The sequence below is a fragment of the Canis lupus genome, chromosome 7, assembly GCF_003254725.2.
Source record: "Canis lupus dingo isolate Sandy chromosome 7, ASM325472v2, whole genome shotgun sequence".
NCBI classification, from domain to species: Eukaryota; Metazoa; Chordata; class Mammalia; order Carnivora; family Canidae; genus Canis; species Canis lupus.
The window spans coordinates 72,286,507-72,307,044 of NC_064249.1; the positions used below are offsets into that span (position 1 = coordinate 72,286,507).

Below are 20,538 nucleotides of genomic sequence, written 5' to 3' on the forward strand. Positions count from 1 at the left end.
ACAACCAAGAATACTCTACCTAGCAAGGTTATCATTCAGAATTGAAAGAGAGAGAAAGAGTTTCCCAAACAAACAAAAGTTAAAGGAGTTCATCATCACTAAACCTCCTTACAAAAAATGTTTTAAAGGATTTCTTCAAGCAGAAAATACTGTAAGTAGATGAAAATTTTGAAAGAAAAATTTGTATTGGTAAAAGCAAACATAGTAAAGGTAATGGACCAAACACTAATAAAGCTATTATGGAGGTTAAAAGACAAAAGTAGTAAAATAAACTATATCTACAATAATTAGTTAAGGGATAAACAAAATAAAAAGGCATAAAATATGTCAAAAACACAAAACGTGAGGGGGGAGGGAGAAAAATGTAAAATGTGTTCAAATTTAAGTGACTATCAGCCTAAAATAGACTGCTGTATAAATAGAATGTTATATATAAACCTCATGGTAACCACAAAACAAAAGCTTGTAATACATATACAAAAAAATAAAGAGGAAATAATCTAGGGATGCCCAGGTGGCTCAGTGATTGGGCGTCTCCCTTTGGGTCAAATCGTGATCCTGGAGTTCCGGGATCAAGTCCCACATCGGGCTTCCTGAATGGAGCCTGCTTCTCCATCTGCCTATGTCTCTGCCTCTCTCTCTATGTCTCTCATGAATAAATAAAAAAATATTTTAAAAAAGGAAAGAATCTTTTTTTTAAATTTTATTTATTTGTGATAGTCACAGAGAGAGAGAGAGAGAGAGAGAGAGAGAGAGGCAGAGACATAGGCAGAGGGAGAAGCAGGCTCCATGCACCAGGAGCCCGACGTGGGATTCGATCCTGTGTCTCCAGGATCGCGCCCTGGGCCAAAGGCAGGCGCTAAACCTCTGCGCCACCCAGGGATCCCTAAAAAAAGGAAAGAATCTAAATGTAACACTAATGAAAGTCATCAAATCACAAAGGAAAAAAGCAAAATATGAAAGGAACAGAGAATAACTATGGAAAAAAAGGAAAACAATAAATGAAATAGCAATAAGTACATACCTATCAATAATTACCGTAGAGGCACCTGGGTGGCTTAGTCAGTTAAGTGTCTGCCTTCAGCTTAGGCCATGATCTCAGGGTCCTGGGATCCAGCCTCGTGTCAGGCTCCCTGCTCAGCAGGAGTCTGCTTCTTCCTCTCCCTCTGTGCACACAGTTGCTCTATTTCTCTCTCTCAAATAAATAAATAAAATCTTTAAAAAATAATAACTGCTTTAAATGTAAATGGACTAAATGGCCAATTAAAAGGCAAAGGGTAGCTGAACGGATCAAAAAAAACCCCAACAACCAAAAAACAAAACAAAACAAAACAAAAAAACAAGATCCATCTATATTCTGCCTATAAGAGACTTACTTCAAACACAGACTGAAAGTGAAGGGATGGAAAAATACATTACATATAAGTGGAAATGAAAAGAAAGCAGGAGTAGCAATATCCCTGTCATATATCAGAGAAAATGAACTTTAAAATAAAGATTATGACAAAAGACAAATCATGTTACACAATAATAAAGGATCAGTCAAACAAAAGGATGTAACAATTTTAAATATATATGCACCTAAAAGAATCACCTAAATAGGTATAAAGCAAATATTAACAGACATAAAGGAAGAAATTGACAGTAATACAATAATAGTAGGAAACTTTAACACCCTACTTACAGCAATGGATAAGATCATCCAGACAGAAAATCAATATAGAAACAGTGGCTTTGAACAACACATCAGACCAGATAGACCTAATAGATATATTCAGAACATTCCATCCAAAAGCAGCAGAGTATACAATATTTTCAAGTGCAGATAGAACGTTTTCTAGAACAGATCACATGTTAAGGCACAAAACAAGTCTCAATAAATGTAAGAAGCCTGAAATAATATGAAACATTTCTTCCAAACACTAGAAATCAATTATAAGGGGGGGGAGGGAAACCTATAGTTTTATACCTAAATGTAAGACCTGAAGTCATAAAAATCCAAGAAAGCATAGGCTGTAAACTCTTAAACATGGGTCTTAGCAAGGGGAGGGATTTGTATCCTCAAAGTTAAACAAAGGGATTACACCTAACTATAAAGCTTTTGCATGGGGAAGAAAATCATCATCAAATGAAAAGACAACCTACTGAGTGGGTGAAGATGTATGCAATAGTATACTCAATAAGTAGTTACTATCCAAAAAATTATAAAGAACTCATACAACCAACACCAAAAAAACCAAACAACTCAATTAGAAAATGGAAATTGTCAATAGACATTTTCCCAAAGAAAACATACAGCTGTCCAAGAGATACATGAAAAGATGTTTAGCATCACTAGTCATCAGGGAAATGCAAGTCAAAACCGCAGTGAGATGTCACCTCACTAGCTAGTCAGTGAGAATTATAGTCACTAGTCAGACTGGCTATTATCAAAAATACAAGAAATAGCAAGTGTTGATGAGGGTGTGGAGAAAAGAGAATCCTCTTGTACTGTTGGTAGGATTGTAAATTAGTGCAGCCACTACAGAGGTTCTATGGAGGTTCCTCAAAAAAATTAAAATAGAACTATCATACCAACCAGCATATCCACTTCTGAGTATTTATCTGTAGGAAACAAAAACACCAATTCAAAAAATGATATGCACCCCTACGTTTGTTGCAGTATTATTTACAGTAGCCAAGATACAGAAGCAACCCAAGTGTCCGTGAATAGATGAGTAGATATAGAAGATGTGGCATAAAAATATATAAAATGGAATATTGCTCAGCCATAAAAAGAATGAAAACTTTCCATTTGTAACAACATGGATGGACCTGGAACATATTATGCTGAGATAAATAAGACAGAGAAAGACAAATACCATATAACATCACTTACAACTTACATGTGGAATCTAAATCAATAAACAAAACAAATAGACTCAAATATAGAGAACAAACTAATAGTTGCTGAGGAGAGGGAATTGGGGGAATGGGTGAAATAAGGAGATTAAGAGGCACAAATTCCAGTTATAAAATAGGTCACAGGGATGAAAAGTACAGAATATGGGATATGGTCAATAATATTATAATAACTGTGTACAGTGACAGATGGTAACTAGACTTATGATCATTCTTTAGTGTATATAAACATCAAATCACTATGTTGTATACTTGAAACTAATATAATACTGTATGTCAACTATAATTCAATAATAAATAAACATAAATGCATAGAAAGGAAGGAAAGAAGGAAGAGGGGAAGAACTTAAAATATTTGGAAAACTAGTCACATTAATTTTAGCACAATTTCAAGTTTTGTAATCCTTAGTAATTTACTTCATTCCATGTAAAAATGAAAATTTAGAGAATATTATATCATTTCCTAATAGCCAACACTAATTCAGTGCATACAATGGGCTGCACAGTTTTTGAAGTATTATGTGTACATTTATCTCATTAAATCATTACAAGTCTTTGAGACAGGCATACTAATATTATCTCCATTTTCTAGATGAGGAAATGGGCACAGTCACACTGCTAAGTAAACAGTAAAACTGAGATTCAAATCCAAGATTTAGACTCCAGATTCCACACTTTTAATAAGTAGGTTACACTGCCTGTAGAACCTGAATTTTGAGATCTATCTTAGGCTTATCAGGAGAATTTGTGCAATCCACTAACTAGCAGGCTGCATAGCTATGATGAGAGATCAAATGCAATGGCACTGGGAGGGAGCAAGCAGGGGTCAGAGATAGACTTGGGAGAAATTAAGTAAGAGAATCAGCAAAACTCCATCACTGTACATGTGGGGAGGGGAAGGGATAAAGAGGGAGCAAAGCCCAGAATGATTCTGCTTAAGAGGTAGGAACTTTGGTGGGTTTTTTGTTTGTTTTTTAAGATTTTACTTATTTATTTGAGAGAGAGGCACAGAGCACAATTTGGATGGGGAAGAGCAGAAGGAGAGGGAGAAGCAGATACCTCTCTGAGCAATGACTCCAGTGTGGAGTTTGATCCAGGACTCTGGGATCAGGACCTGAGCCGAAGACAGATGCTTAACCAACTAAGCCACCCAGGCGCTCCAAGAAGTTGGAACATTGAACACAAGTAGGAACTACAGTAGAAAGGTAAGTTTTTTTGTTTTTGTTTTTGTTTTTGTTTTTGTTTTCTTTGGCTTGGGATGAAGTTCAGCTTGGTCCACAGACTTTGGGATATTTGTGAGACAGGCAGTCTGAGAAGCTGGTTAGGCAGTTTCACAGAGGAGCAGGCAGTGGGTGAGACAGAGTCGAGGAAAGAGAGCTATCCCTGTCCCTGAAATGTTGACCCATCCTCACCTCCACTGAGACTGTTCTTACCTGAGAATGTTACTGTGATGAGGGATGAATGTGTTCATGTCAATATAGGGAGGGGTGTAGTAAACATAAAATAAGAAACATCTACCTGGCATATTGGGCTGTGAAATTAGGCAGAGTAAGAAGTGGAATCAGGAAAAAAAAACCCACACAGCACAAATACTAACACTATTCCCCCAACATAGGACTGACCATGGTCTCTAGTTTTCCATTCTGTATATAAAGGCGTCATGCTTGCTAATGGATTCTCCTTTACAGAAAGACCTGATTCTTATTGATTTTGTACTTCCTGAAACTCCTAGCACAATGTAAAAATGTCTGTAGAGTTATTAAGTCAGGAACCCTTCTCACTTCTATAAGAAGCTAATTACTTAAAAAATGCAGTTAGTCCTTCTAGAGCTTAGGTTCAAGCATCATTGGGCTGACTCAATGTAAGACAGCCTTAACAGAATAATGTGCTAGCTTCATCCCAAGAATCCAGTGGGAGAGCAACAGAGGCAGTGAGGGAAGAAAACAAACAAAAGAATGCAGTGCCTGCACATGTGTCTGAAACCAGCTATTAGTCATGTCAACCTAATCTGATCGAAGAAATCCTTCAGACAAAAGAATAAGATATTTTGGTTCAAGGCTCATTAAAATTTAGAGTGGTTAATTTCCTCCTTAACTTTAAGTAGCTAGAAAGGAAGAGAAAATGAAGATACCAACATAACAGAGGACTCTTTTTTTTCAACTAAGATTTTTTTTAGTTGCTGAAAATTAAAACATTTCTTCTAAAACTTTCTGAAATTTAATCTATAAAACAAAATTAATTAATTTAAAAAATATTTTATTTATTTATTCATGAGAGGCAGAGAGAGAGGCAGAGACACAGGCAGAGGGAGAAGCATGCTCCATGCAGGGAGTCTGATGTGGGACTCGATCCCGGGACTCCAGGATCACGCCTGGGCCAAAGGCAGGCACTAAACTGCTGCGCCACCCAGGAATCCAAAACAAAATTAATTTAGATGGAATGTTTAAAAGAAAACAAAATGCACTTCAGCGAAAATCAACGGCCCAAATTAGATGGATTTAGACCAGGTTAAGTTTGCCAAACTAAAATGTAGAAAATAATGATTCTTCTAGATAACACTATCAAAACAATTCCTTAGTGATTATTATAACTTTTCTTTTATAAAAGTATGCCCTTTGAGGCTTAACTGTGAATAATTAGATTTCACCATAGCCGTAGCACTGGTTAATCAATTCACCTAATACTTAGTTCTAAAATACTTAAAATGACATGAAAAAACAGCATTAAGGTATAAATTCAGGTTAAGTATTTAAATATCAACAACGAAGAGTAAAATACTCACGATATGGTACTTCCAGTGGATGCCCTGTTACATCACACCATCCAATTGGGTGAATGTCAGGGCTATCCGCATCCATCCAATAGTCATATTTGTGGTCCCAGCCATCAAAATGAACCTGTTGAGTAATTAGTATTTAATAATTAGTATTTCACTATGCCTATACCAAAGTATTAGAAAACAAACCTTTGAAATTGAGATTGAAATTGTAATAATCATACATTACAGCTGAAACAATATTTAAAACGTGCCAACAAAGAGCCTTCTAATCTAAGGAACAAAGGCTGTTGTACCAATTTTTCCGAGAAATAAAAGAAGTTGGTAAATAAAAAAAATCTGTCAGAGACTGATTAGAATTTGAAGGGGTAACACCAATTCATTTTCCCAACTAAGTAATAGTTGGTGGGAAGGACACTTCCTCTCCTGATTAAGGACATCAGTGGAAGGACACCTCCTCTCTTGGTTGCCACTACAAAAATTATGTCAGTATTATCAACAAGAGTCACCAGTTTGACATCAATACAAGCCTTATGCTATTGGGAAATGCATGGATTTTAGAGAGTGTGAAAGGAAGCAATACATTTCAAAATCCTAACAACAAGGAGAGATGAAGCCACTAGAACAATGGAGGCAAAGGAGCAGACAAAATATGCTACTGAGGTAGACAGAATAAAAGCTATCTTCATAGCTGTGAAGGACAGTGTAAGCTTTCAGGAAATCTGAGTTAGAGATATGGCTCAGGTCCAACAATCCAGTGAATGGTTATCACTGTTTTGCCTGCTACCTACAAAACACACAGGCACATAACTCACATATATACATACAGGTCTAAGAATAATTAAAATAAAACCCTACTTCTGGAACAAAAGTCTCATACTTATTTCTGAAGCTTATCAAACTCTATGTTCTAGAAGTTTCATATGAGGATGAAAGAGTCAAATTATTTATGCAGGCAAAAAAATAAGGATAATAATATTTTATAACCCTCTTTCATATCATATATTTTCTATTAATTAAATGGGGAATTCCCTCTTTGAATGCAAAAAGACCTACAATTTTTTGAAAATCATAATTTGAATAAAAAGAGCAAGATTGCAAGCATCATAATAAACCAACTGAAGCAAAAGCCTGTCACGTAGGACATAGGACCAAAAAAATAGAAAAAGGTAAAATTGTGTGTAGTAAGTCCCATATAAAGTCCTACACTTCAAAAAAAAAAAAAGTCCTACACTTCTTCTCAAGATCCATCTTTCTAAACAAGTGGTTCTCCCAGACCCTCAGTATAAGCATCACCTGGACACATGTTAGAGATGCAGATTGTTGGGTCCTAACTCAACCCACTGAACCAGACACTCTAAAAGACAGGGCCTAACAATCTGTGTAAACAAGTCCTCTAGATGCATCTAATATATGCCAAAGTTTGAGAACGAATAATCTAAAGATAACTTTCAAAAGCATGTTTCTACCAGATGTAGGCTTCAGGCTAAGACAGAGTAGTAACCATAAAGCTGGATAAAACTTATGAAGTGACTGTTTTTAGACATTGGACAACAGGTACATACCACAGATATGTAATCGCTAAGAACACCCAGATGAGTCCTCAATGTCAGCTTGTGGACAATTTCCTGATAGCACCACAGGGAGGAAAACCTGAATGCAGCAGTCTCACTGTACTGAGGAGACACACATTGCAGCTTAGCACTGATGAAGCCAATGGAAATTGAAGGACAAACACTAGAGAAAACAGGGCTACAGGGAAGAGGACTCCACAAATCTAGTTTTTTTTTTTTTCTTTTCTTTTTTTTTTTGGCAAGGCGTTGGTCAAGGGATGGACTATAAACATGCAAGATGAGACAGAGGGAAGTGAAGCAGAGAGCACCTGATACTGAGCTGGAAGTAAAATGAAAACAGCAGAAGAAGTCACACATACTGGGAGAAGGGAGAGACCAGAGTGCAGACCATGAGAATTTGATTGAGACACCAAAAAGGCCATACTTCTGGAATAAGTATACTCTAGTATGTCCTAGAGTATTTCAGACCAACCCTAAAAAAAGGACTAAAATCAAACCTCCAAAATTTAAGAACAGCCATCAGTATTAACTGTCTGACAGAACAAACTCTTCCCTTTTGAAAGGAAGACAAGTACACCCAAATCTGAACACTGCACCATTCATAATGTCCAACATAAAATAAAAATGTATTTGACAAGCAAATAAGCAGGTGATGGTGTGCCTTACTCACTTTCTTTAAAAAGAGACCCTGAGAAGCTCCAGATGTTGTAATTAGTAGGTAAGAACTTAAAGTGGCTATTAAAATATATTTAAGGACATAAAGGAAAAAATAGTCTTGATGAGGGAACAGATAGGGAATCTTAGCAGGGAAAAGGAAACTGTAAGAGATAAACATGGATATTCTAGAACTGAAAAGCAAAATATCTGAGGTAAAAAGTTTCTGAATAGGCTTAAAAGCAGATTAGACATGGCAGAAAGATAGGTAAGTGAACATGAAAGCAGGTTCATAGAAATTACTAATCTAAAGCCCACACAATAAAAAAATTTCAAAAATATATTTTTTAAAGATTTTATTTATTTATTCATAGAGATGCAGAGAGAGAGAGAGAGAGAGAGAGAGAGAGAGGCAGAGACACAGGCAGAGGGAGAAGCAGGCTCCATGCAGAGAGCCTGACGTGGGACTCGATCCAGGGTCTCCAGGATCACGCCCTGGGCTGCAGGCAGCGCTAAACCGCTGCGCCACCGGGGCTGCCCAAAAATTTCAAAAATTAACAGAGCCTCAGGTACTTGTAAAATAGATCAATTGGTCTAATGTACATGTATTTGGAATCCAGAAGGAGAAGAAACACAATGGAGTGGGAATAATGGTCAAAGCAGAAAAAAGCTGAAGAAATAACATCAACAAAATCTCCTTATTTTGGTCCCAAAAAGCCAATTTACAAGCTTATGAAAAACAGCAAAACCAAGCAAAATAAATACAAAGGAAATCAAGGTGTCTGAGTGATTTAGTTGATTAAGTGGCCGACTTATGGTTTGCACTCAGGTCATGATCTTAGGATCCTGGAATCAAGCTCTGCATTGGGCTCTGCACTCAGTGGGGAGTCTGCTTGTGGATTCTCTCTCTCCTTCTCTCTCTCTCTCTCTCTCATAAACAAAGAAACAAACACAAGCCACTGAAAATGAAAGACAAAAGAAAAAATCTTGAAAGCAGCCTAAGAAGTACAACATATTACATACAGGGAACCATGACAGGGATGTTAGCCAACTTCTCATCAGAAACAGAAAAGGCCTTGGGCTCCCCACTCAATGGGGAGCCTGCTTCTCCTTCTTTCTTTGCCCCTCTCTCTTCTCTCTCTCTCTCTCTCTCATAAATAAAATCTTTAAAAGAAAAAAAAAGAAACAGAAAAGGCAAGAAGACAATGAAATGACATCTTTAAAGTAGTGAGGGAAAACATATGTCAACCTGATATTTTATGTCTTATTAAAGACATTCTTCAAAAAGGAATATAATTTTCAGATAAACAAAAACTGAGAAAGTATTCACCTATAGATTTGCACTTGCAAGAAATATTATAGAAAGTATTTCAAGTGAAAGGTAAGTATTATCAGATGGAATGATAGCAATTTTGAAAAAAATGAGCAAAATTGAAAGTCTCACTCTATCTGATTTCTACAATTACTATAAAGCTACAGTTATGAAGCCAGTGTTGTTTTGGCTTAAGAAGAGGCAAATACATTATTGTAACAGAAAAGATTATATCAATTGACCAACATATATATATAGTCAACAGCTTTTCAGCAAATATGATAAAGCCATTCAATGGGAGGGGAAGAGCAGTATTTTCAGCAAATTATACTAGGTCAGCTGCATATCCACATGTAAAAAAAATCCAAACCAACTGATTTCTACCTCACCTCCCTCCCACACAAAAATTTATTTGAAATGAACCACAGACCTAAACGAAAGCTAAAAGAATCAAACTCAATGAAACCTTAAAGATACTGGGATATTGAAGGATTTCTTTTCCATAAAAGAATAAGTTGATAAATTCAATTTTTATAATAAAAAAAATCTGTTCTTCAAAATCATCATTAATAAAAAATATAACCAAGCCAAGGACATTTGTAATACATTTATTTGACAAAAGACTTGACAACCCAATAAATAATGGACAAAAGACTTGATAATGCTCTGTGGAAAAAAAGTTTCATGAATGGTCAATAGGTAAATAAAAGAAATTCTCAACTTCACTATTCATCAAAGAGATCAGAATGAAACATACTACACACCCACTTGTATGACTTAAATTTCTTAAGCATCAATTACTGGTGAGGCTGTGGAGCTCCCAGAACAATCATACAATGTCAACGGGGATGGAAAATTGTACAATTACTTTAGAAAATGTTTTCCTATTTTATTATAGATTTAAGATGTTCCTACTCCATGACTTCTGGCAATTCCACCCAAAAGATGAATATACAAAGAAGCGTAAATGAACATTCCTGGTAATTTCATTCAAAATGCCAAAATCTGGGGAAGATGGCAGAAGAGTAGGGTCCCCAAGGCACCTGTTCCCACGAAATTACCTAGATAACCTTCAAATCACCCTGAAAATTTACGAATTCGGCCTGAGATTTAAAGAGAGAGCAGCTGGAATGCTACAGTGAGAAGAGTTCGCGCTTCTATCAAGGTAGGAAGACGGGGGAAAAAGAAATAAAGAAACAAAAGGCCTCCAAGGGGGAGGGGCCCCGCGAGGAGCCGGGCTGAGGCCGGGGCGAGTGTCCCCAGGACAGGAGAGCCCCGACCCGGAGGAGCAGGAGCTGCACCGACCTTCCCGGGCGGAAAGGGGCTCCCAGGGGGTTGGAGCAGGACCCAGGAGGGAGGGGATGCCCTCGGGCTCCCGGGGACACTAACAGCACCTGCGTCCGGGGAGAGCCCACGCCCCGCGGCCAGGGGGCTGCATGGCCGGGAGCGCGAATCCAGCAGCACAGGACCCGGGGCACAGGGCGCCGGGACACAGCCCAGGATCCGGCCTCCCCCGGGACAGGCAGAGGCCGGGAGGGCCCAGGACAGCAAGGACGCTCCTGCCCCAGCTGAGCAGATCAGCGGCCCCGCCCCGGAGCCTCCAGGCCCTGCAGACGGAGAGCTCCGTGGTGACTGCAGGGGCTGAATCCAGGGCTCCAGAGCTGCAGCAACCACTGTGGTTGTTCCTCCTGGGGCCTCAAGGGGTAAACAGCCCCCATTGAGCCCTGCACCAGGCAGGGGGCAGAGCAGCTCCCCCAAGTGCTAACACCTGAAAATCAGCACAACAGGCCCCTCCCCCAGAAGACCAACTAGACGGACAAGTTCCAGGGGAACCCAAGGGACTGAAAGTATACAGAATCAGAAGATACTCCCCCGTGGTTGTTTTTTTTTTTTTCTGTTCGCTTCCCCCACCCTTTTTTCCCTTTGATTCTTTTTCTTTCTCTTTCTCTTCTCTTTTCTTCCTTTTTTTCTTTTTTCTTTTTCTCTTTTCTTTCCTTCTTTCTCTCCTCTCTTTTTCTCCTTTTCCCAATACAACTTGTTTTGGGCCACTCTGCACTGAGCAAAATGACTAGAAGGAAAACCTCTCCTCAAAAGAAGGAATCAGAAACAGTCCTCTCTCCCACAGAGCTACAAAATTTGGATTACAATTCCATGTCAGAAAGCCAATTCAGAAGCACTATTATAAAGCTACTGGTGGCTCTAGAAAAAAGCATAAAGGACTCAAGAGATTTCATGACTGCAGAATTTAGATCTAATCAGGCAGAAATTAAAAATCAATTGAATGAGATGCAATCCAAACTAGAAGTCCTAACGACGAGGGTTAACGAGGTGGAAGAATGAGTGAGTGACATAGAAGACAAGTTGATGGCAAAGAGGGAAACTGAGGAAAAAAAAGACAAACAATTAAAAGACCATGAGGATAGATTAAGGGAAATAAACGACAGCCTGAGGAAGAAAAACCTACGTTTAATTGGGGTTCCTGAGGGCACCGAAAGGCCAGAATATGTATTTGAACAAATCACAGCTGAAAACTTTCCTAATCTGGGAAGGGAAACAAGCATTCAGATCCAGGAAATAGAGAGATCCCCCCCTAAAATAAATAAAAACCGTTCAGCACCTCAACATTTAATAGTTAAGCTTGCAAATTCCAAAGATAAAGAGAAGATCCTTAAAGCAGCAAGAGACAAGAAATCCCTGACTTTTATGGGGAGGAGTATTAGGGTGACAGCAGACCTCTCCACAGAGACCTGGCAGGCCAGAAAGGGCTGGCAGGATATATTCAGGGTCCTAAATGAGAACAACATGCAACCAAGAATACTTTATCCAGCAAGGCTCTCATTCAAAATGGAAGGAGAGATAAAGAGCTTCCAAGACAGGCAGGAACTGAAAGAATATGTGACCTCCAAACCAGCTCTGCAAGAAATTTTAAGGAGGACTCTTAAAACTCCCCTTTAAGAAGAAGTCCAGTGGAACATTCCACAAAAACAAGGACTGAATAGATATCATGATGACACTAAACTCATATCTGTCAATAGTAACTCTGAACGTGAACGGGCTTAATGACCCCATCAAAAGGCGCAGGGTTTCAGACTGGATAAAAAAGCAGGACCCATCTATTTGCTGTCTACAAGAGACTCATTTTAGACAGAAGGACACCTACAGCCTGAAAATAAAAGGTTGGAGACCCATTTACCATTCAAATGGTCCTCAAAAGAAAGCAGGGGTAGCCATCCTCATATCAGATAAACTAAAATTTACCCTGAAGACTCTAGTGAGAGATGGAGAGGGACACTATATCATGCTTAAAGGATCTATCCAACAAGAGGACTTAACAATCCTCAATGTATATGCCCCGAATGTGGGAGCTGCCAAATATATCAATCAATTAATAACCAAAGTTAAGACATAATTAGATAATAATACACTTATACTTGGTGACTTCAATCTAGCACTTTCTACACTCGATAGGTCTTCTAAAAACATCTCCAAAAAAACGAGAGCTTTAAATGATACACTGGACCAGATGGACTTCACAGATATCTACAGAACTTTGCATCCAAACTCAACTGAATACACATTCTTCTCAAGTGCACATGGAACTTTCTCCAGAATAGACCACATACTGGGTCACAAATTGGGTCTGATCTGATAGCAAAAGATTGGGATCGTCCCCTGCATATTCTCAGACAATAATGCCTTGAAATTAGAACTAAATCACAACAAGAAGTTTGGAAGGACCTCAAACACGTGGAGGTTAAGGACCATCCTGCTAAAAGATGAAAGTCTCAACCAGGAAATTAAGGAAGAATTAAAAAGTTTCATGGAAACAAATGAGAATGAAGATACAACTGTTCAAAATCTTTGGGATGCAGCAAAAGCAGTCCTGATGGGGAAATACATCGCAATACAAGCATCCATTCAAAAACCGGAAAGAACTCAAATACAAACGCTAACCTTACACCTAATGGAGCTAGAGAAAAAACAGCAAATAGATCCTACACCCAGCAGAAGAAGAGAGTTAATAAAGATTCGAGGAGAACTCAACGAAATCGAGACCAGAAGAACTGTGGAACAGATCAACAAAACCAGGAGTTGGTTCTTTGAAAGAATTAATAAGATAGATAAACCATTAGCCAGCCTTATTAAAAAGAAGAGAGAGAAGACTCAAATTAATAAAATCATGAATGGGAAAGGAGAGATCACTACCAACACCGAGGAAATACAAACTATTTTAAAAACATATTATGAACAGCTATATGCCAATATATTAGGCAATCTAGAAGAAATGGACGCATTTCTGGAAAACCACAAACTACCAAAACTGGAACAGGAAGAAATAGAAAACCTGAACAGGCCAATAACCAGGGAGGAAATTGAAGCAGTCATCAAAAACCTCCCAAGACACAAAAGTCCAGGGCCGATGGCTTCCCAGGGGAATTCTATCAAACGTTTAAGAAGAAATCATACCAATTCTACTAAAGCTGTTTGGAAAGATAGAAAGAGATGGAGTACTTCCAAATTCGTTCTATGAGGCCAGCATCACCTTAATTCCAAAAGCAGACAAAGACCCCACCAAAAAGGAGAATTACAGACCAATATCCCTGATGAACATGGATGTAAAAATTCTCAACAAGATACTAGCCAATAGGATCCAAGAGTACATTAAGAAAATTATTCACCATGACCAAGTAGGATTTATTCCTGGGACACAAGGCTGGTTCAACACTCATAACACAATCAATGTGATTCATCAGGTCAGCAAGAGAAAAACCAAGAACCATATGATCCTCTCATTAGATGCAGAGAAAGCATTTGACAAAATACAGCATCCATTTCTGATCAAAACTCTTCAGAGTGTAGGGATAGAGGGAACATTCCTCAACATCTTAAAAGCCATCTATGAAAAGCCCACAGCAAATATGATTCTCAATGGGGAAGCACTGGGAGCCTTTCCCCTAAGATCAGGACAAGACAGGGATGTCCACTCTCACCACTGCTATTCAACATAGTACTAGAAGTCCTAGCCTCAGCTATCAGACAACAAAAAGACATTAAAGGCATTCAAATTGGCAAAGAAGAAGTCAAACTCTCCCTCTTCACTGATGACATGATACTCTACATAGAAAACCCAAAAGCCTCCACCCCAAGATTGCTAGAACTCATATAGCAATTTGTCAGCGTGGCAGGATACAAAATCAATGCCCAGAAGTTAGTGGCATTTCTATACACCTACATTGAGACTGAAGAAAGAGAAATTAAGGAGTCAATCCCATTTACAATTGCACCCAAAAGCATAAGATACTTAGGAATAAACCTAACCAAAGAGGTAAAGGATCTATACCCTCAAAACTATAGAACACTTCTGAAAGAAATTGAGGAACACACAAAGAGATGGAAAAATATTCCATGCTCATGGATTGGCAGAATTAATATTGTGAAAATGTCAATGTTACCCAGGGCAATTTACACGTTTAATGCAATCCCTATCAAAATACCATGGACTTTCTTCAGAGAGTTAGAACAAAGTATTTTAAGATCTGTGTGGAATCAGAAAAGACCCCTAATAGCCAGGGTAATTTTAAAAAAGAAAACCATAGCTGGGGGCATCACAATGCCAGATTCCAGGTTGTACTACAAGCTGTGGTCATCAAGACAGTGTGGTACTGGCACAAAAACAGACACATAGATCAATGGAACAGAATAGAGAATCCAGAAGTGGACCCTCAACTTTATGGTCACGTAATATTCGATAAAGGAGGAAAGACGTACCCATTGGAAGAAAGACAGTCTCTTCAATAAATGGTGCTGGCAAAATTGGACATCCACATGCAGAAGAATGAAACTAGACCACTCTCTTTCACCATACACAAAGATAAACTCGAAATGGATGAAAGACCTAAATGTGAGACAAGATTCCATCAAAATCCTAGAGGAGAACACAGGCAACACCCTTTTTGAATTTGGCCCAGCAACTTCTTGCAAGATAGACCCACGAAGACAAGAGAAACAAAAAGCAAAAATGAACTAAGGGACTTCACCAAGATAAGAAGCTTCTGCACAGGAAAAGAAACAGTCAACAAAACTAAAAGACAACCTATGGAATGGCAGAAGATATTTGCAAATGACGTATCATTAAGGGACTAGTATCCAAGATCAATAAAGAACTTATTAAACTCAACACCAAAGAAACAAACAATCCAATCATGAAATGGGCAAAAGACATGAAGAGAAATCTCACAGAGGAAGACATAGACATGGCCAACATGCACATGAGAAAATGCTCTGCATCATTTGCCATCAGGGAAATACAAATCAAAACCACAATGAGATACCACCTCACACCAGTGAGAATGGGGAACATTAACAAGGCAGGAAACCACAAATGTTGGAGAGGATGCGGAGGAAAGGGAACCCTCTTACACTGTTGGTGGGAATGTGAACTGGTGCAGCCACTCTGGAAAACTGTGTGGAGGTTCCTCAAAGAGTAAAAAATAGACCTGCCCTACAACCCAGCAATTGCACCGTTGGGGGTTTACCCCAAAGATGCAGATGCAATGAAACGCCGGGACACCTGCACCCCGATGTTTCTAGCAGCAATGTCCACAATAGCCAAACTGTGGAAGGAGCCTCGGTGTCCATCGAAAGATGAATGGATAAAGAACATGTGGTTTATGTAAACAATGGAATACTACTCAGCCATTAGAAACGACAAATACCCACCATGTGCTTCGACGTGGATGGAACTGGAGGGTATTATGCTGAGTGAAATGAGTCAATCGGAGAAGGACAAACTTTATATTTTCTCATTCATTTGGGGAATATAAATAATAGTGAAAGGGAATAGAAGGGAAGGGAGAAGAAGTGGGTAGGAAATATCAGAAAGGGAGACAGAACATAACGACTCCTGTATCTGGAAACGAACTAGGGGTGGTACAAGGGGAGGAGGGCGGGGGGTGGGGGTGAATGGGTGATGGGCACTGAGGGGGGCACTTGACAGGGTGGGCACTGGGTGTTATTCTGTATGTTGGCAAATAGAACAGCAATGAAAAATAAATTTAGTATTAAAAAATAAAATAAAACATTTTGAAGTATTAAAAAAAAAAAGCAAAAATCTGGATACAACCCAAATGCCCAACAACAGATCAGTATCTATTCACAAGCAAGCGTACTATGGGCATAAGATGAATAGTAGTCACCAACAAAAAGGAACAGACTGTTTATACATGCACAAACATGCATCAATTAAATAGACATCATATAATATACACTGCTCAAAACTCATCAAAATCCATATAAAATCTGTACTTTTTGTCATTTGTAAATTATAGCTCAATAAAGTTAATTTATTTAAAATATTTCTACATGCAGCTGCTATCAAAGGAAGCTATTTTGATCCTTTACTATATACATTATGATGTTTCAGCATTCTGGACATAGCCAAACTGCATAATACTGTCAGTACCAGATAACTAAATATTCAGCTGTGAAAGGCAAAATTGGCACTCCTTTCAAGAATGAAGCCTGGTGATCTGGATTTACCTACAGAAAGAAGTTTACACTAATGTGTATAATGGAGTGAAGGAGAAATAGAAAATTTTTTCAAACTTTAATATCTCATCCTTATTTCAATATCCTTTTCTTCTCAGTTTGCGGTGCAATTGTTTATGTTTCAAAAGCAAGGAAACCACCTCTAAGCACAAACAAGGCAGGCCAAATCTTGCTCCAAGGAGTCAGGTCTATTTCTGCTATTGTACCTTGACTTGAGAATACTACTGTGGAATTCAGGCCTAAAACTGAAAAGCTAAAATGAAATACCTTTAAGAATTTTTTGAAAGCAGATACAATGTTTTTATGTACTTTGCTCAATTTTTTCCCTTATGTTCGTTAAGAAATATTAAATTATCCTTCCCAATGCTGTATGTAATTACTTACAATGAAGCCATGGGAGTTAAAAAGAGCCCTTCCTAATCCAGTGATGCAATACTCCCCCACAAGGGCCATCTAAACTTGGAATATATAACCAAAAATCTGACCCATATACATCTTTATGAAAGATATTTTCATATCTGTGGATCTTCATATCTCTAGAGTTGAAAAATCCAATTTTGAAAATTCTAACCAGATGGTCAAGTTAATAAAGGAGATTGGCATTTTAAGAATATTCACAGAGTCCTTTCATAAAGGAAAGAATTATTTTGAAAATCAAATCATCTCCATTTCATGCATTTATGATTTTTATATATTTGTGTTTGTATAAAGCTGAGTAATATGTGAACACTTCTTGCTTAGGTTTTGATAAACTAGAAAACAAAGGTCAAATAATTTATTTATTCATGAAAGACAGAGAGAGAGGCAGAGACACAGGCAGAGGGAGAAGCAGGCTCCATGCAGGGAGTCCGATGTGGGACTACATCCCGGGACTCCAGGATCAAGCCCTGGGCAGAAGGCAGGGGCTAAACTGCTGAGCCACCCAGGGATCCCAAAGGTCAGATAATTAAATCAAACTATCTCAAGTTGGTAAAGGTCAAATAATTGAATCAGTCTCAAAGATTGGTAAGATAACTTGGACATTTAAAAATTAGACCAGCATATTAAAAAACAAGGATGCATGCCTTAATGTAAATCCAAAGCTGTCAATCATCTGGACTGGCACAGTCTTTCTTGCTTTTGCCTTATCACTACTCTCCCTTGGCCCTTGAGCCTTGCCACTATGCCTCAGTTGTCTTTGATGCTGCTATGACTATTAGCACCATGGCTTACACACTGTCAGACCTCAAAAAGCCATCAGTGGAATGAGATGCATGGCAGTAATCATCACTCCTCACTGTTCCTCAGGGTAGCTGGAAAATAAACAGTTTTTTTTTTTTTAATCTAGGAACACTGAAGCTAAATTTAATGCTCAATCACAACAACTTTATTAGCCTAAGTGATATTATTATGCTTGTTTGCTTCTGCTATATGGTTTTTAAATTTGTAATTTCCACTTTAATGGGCTTATTGGATATGTGTATTTTATTGTCAGAGGCCTGAAATCTATTTTAAAGGCTTATAGTGAACAAATTATAAGCATGTAGATGATGTTAATTTATTCAGAAAGAGGCTCCACTGTACCTGAACTCTTCTAGCTTTAGCTGAATACATTTGCAATTAACTAGATTTAAACTTACATTTCACTCTGAAAGAAAAACTTATTTTTCATATATTATACCTGATATCTATTACTCATAACCATTAGTGCTAATAAGACTACAGTAAATCTCACTTCTTGTGATGCAGACCTCTGTTGTTGGACGGTATGGAGATTGCAGAAATAGTACTGAGGGCAGACATATATTTCAGTGACACGCATGCTCACATCACACCTTCACAAAATACCATCATCTTCTAAGGCAAGAGTGCTGGGTATGGCAGGGAACTCACTTTGATTGTATATTTCCATACTACAGACACAGCTATAAAATATATACATTATCACTTAATGTCTACAATATGATGTTTTCATAGATCCTGGAAAGGAACCTTTGAAGAGGTTTGTTGAGATTGTACCAATGGCAAATGGCAATACCAGACTATAGCTGAGAACAGTTTATTGAGAGAACCATACAAGAATATATAAATTGTGAGGCTACCTGGGACTACGATGCCTAAGAATCTATCATAGCAGAGTTAAAGTACATTTTTAAAAGATAAAAAGGAATTTTCATAATGAAAATGAAATAATCTGGAATAATCCAGGGCTGCAGGCCAGGACCACATTAAACATTAATTCCACAATGAGCCAATCTGCTCATGGGTCTATCCAGGCAAGAACAGAGCAGGAGGGAACATGAAGAAAAGTAGTTTTAGACAAGTGTATAGATTTTTAAAATTAATCTCACACACTACTATCTCCATTTTACATATGAAGCTAATGAGATATGTAGGGATTAGGAAATGTGCGCAGCATTTCCAAGTCATGGACTTCCTGCAGCCTTGAGCTCGAATTGCTCTTCAGCCGGGTTGAACTAGCAGCCGCAACCCACATTCCTTTCCAGGACTTCACACCCACTCCTGGTAAATTACCTCACTTTCCTTTCCCTGCTAACCTCGCTCTAAACCCATTTGCCCTTTCACAAATACAATTGCTTTCATCTTCCTTTTAGTTCATTCCTAGAACTATTAGAAAGACGTGTAATCATTAAATTGAAAAATTAATAGCTTCACTATAGCTATTCTAAAATACATTTCATTTTTTAAGGCCACTACCCAAATTCAGCATATATCTTGGACAGTGGCTTTCAAAATATAGTAAGCAAAATACCAATTGTCTCCTACCCTATCAGAACTCTAATTTAGGGGGTGGGGGATGTCAGGAACGATGCCTAGAAATTAGAATTTTTTAAACACACATCCTAGATTATCTGCTAAAGATAGTTTTTAGATAAAACTTTTAAAATGCTTCCTTAGGGTATCCCCATGGCAACAACATTGTTAATCAACTGAACTTGCCATTAAACTCACAGTTACATCTAAATCAATGGAGAATAACTTATTTTTTAAAACAGTCACAAATCTTTTTTAATTCTGTAAAGCGACTAGTCCAAGAGAGATCTGGTTGAGGGCCTAATGTGGAGGACATTCAATTTCAAATGTTTCCATCTGTGATAAATATGTCTACCTAAGTTTCCATTATCTATTTCTATGGATACTGTTAAGACAGATACAATTAGTTTCTCCTATAAAATATATTTCCCCATAAGATCCCCACAAGAAATATAAATGCCAAATTTCTAATAGAATCCCTAGGGGCTTTAATGCTTGTTAAGAAATCTAAATATTTCAATATTTTTTTAAAATCAATAGGCATAATAATAGCCATGTCCAGGGCTCCACAGCCAGGTCTTTGAGTAATATCTTAGGAAGAAAAACCTCCTTCATAAGCAGTGTGAGGACACAAAATTTCATAATCAGTTTATGGTTATAATGAACGTAAATGCCTTTGTAAGCTCTGTCATAAGATTTAAAATGTGTTGGGCGCTTAAGTGACAAATGCTACACATCCATTGTGAATATAAAGGCGATTTCCTTTCTGGCTATTCACCAGGCTGTGCTCCCTTCCTGCTCTGTTAAGGACACCAGTCCTGACAGTGGACACTATTTCAATATGCACTCTCCATTTGTCCTGACATACTGAATTTCACCTTTGGATCCAGAATCAAATCACCAAGGTTTTTCTACTAAACCACAAATTACTCATACTCATTATTTATAAACCCCTAACACAAATAGGACTTTAGCTGCTTACATTAAAAGTAGGTAGGATTTCTAAACATGAAAAGCAG

General features: G+C 38.0%; 1 protein-coding gene across 15 annotated transcripts in view; it reads right to left on the bottom strand.

The window, feature by feature from the left end:
* L3MBTL4 (L3MBTL histone methyl-lysine binding protein 4) overlaps positions 1-20,538 on the bottom strand; it is a 492,784-nt gene that overhangs the window by 190,860 nt on the left and 281,386 nt on the right. For all 15 annotated transcript variants that reach the window (XM_049112901.1, XM_049112904.1, XM_049112903.1 and 12 more), the window contains one exon: positions 5,684-5,798. In XM_049112901.1, coding sequence (XP_048968858.1) covers positions 5,684-5,798 — 115 coding nt within the window. The remainder of the gene's footprint in view (positions 1-5,683; positions 5,799-20,538) is intronic.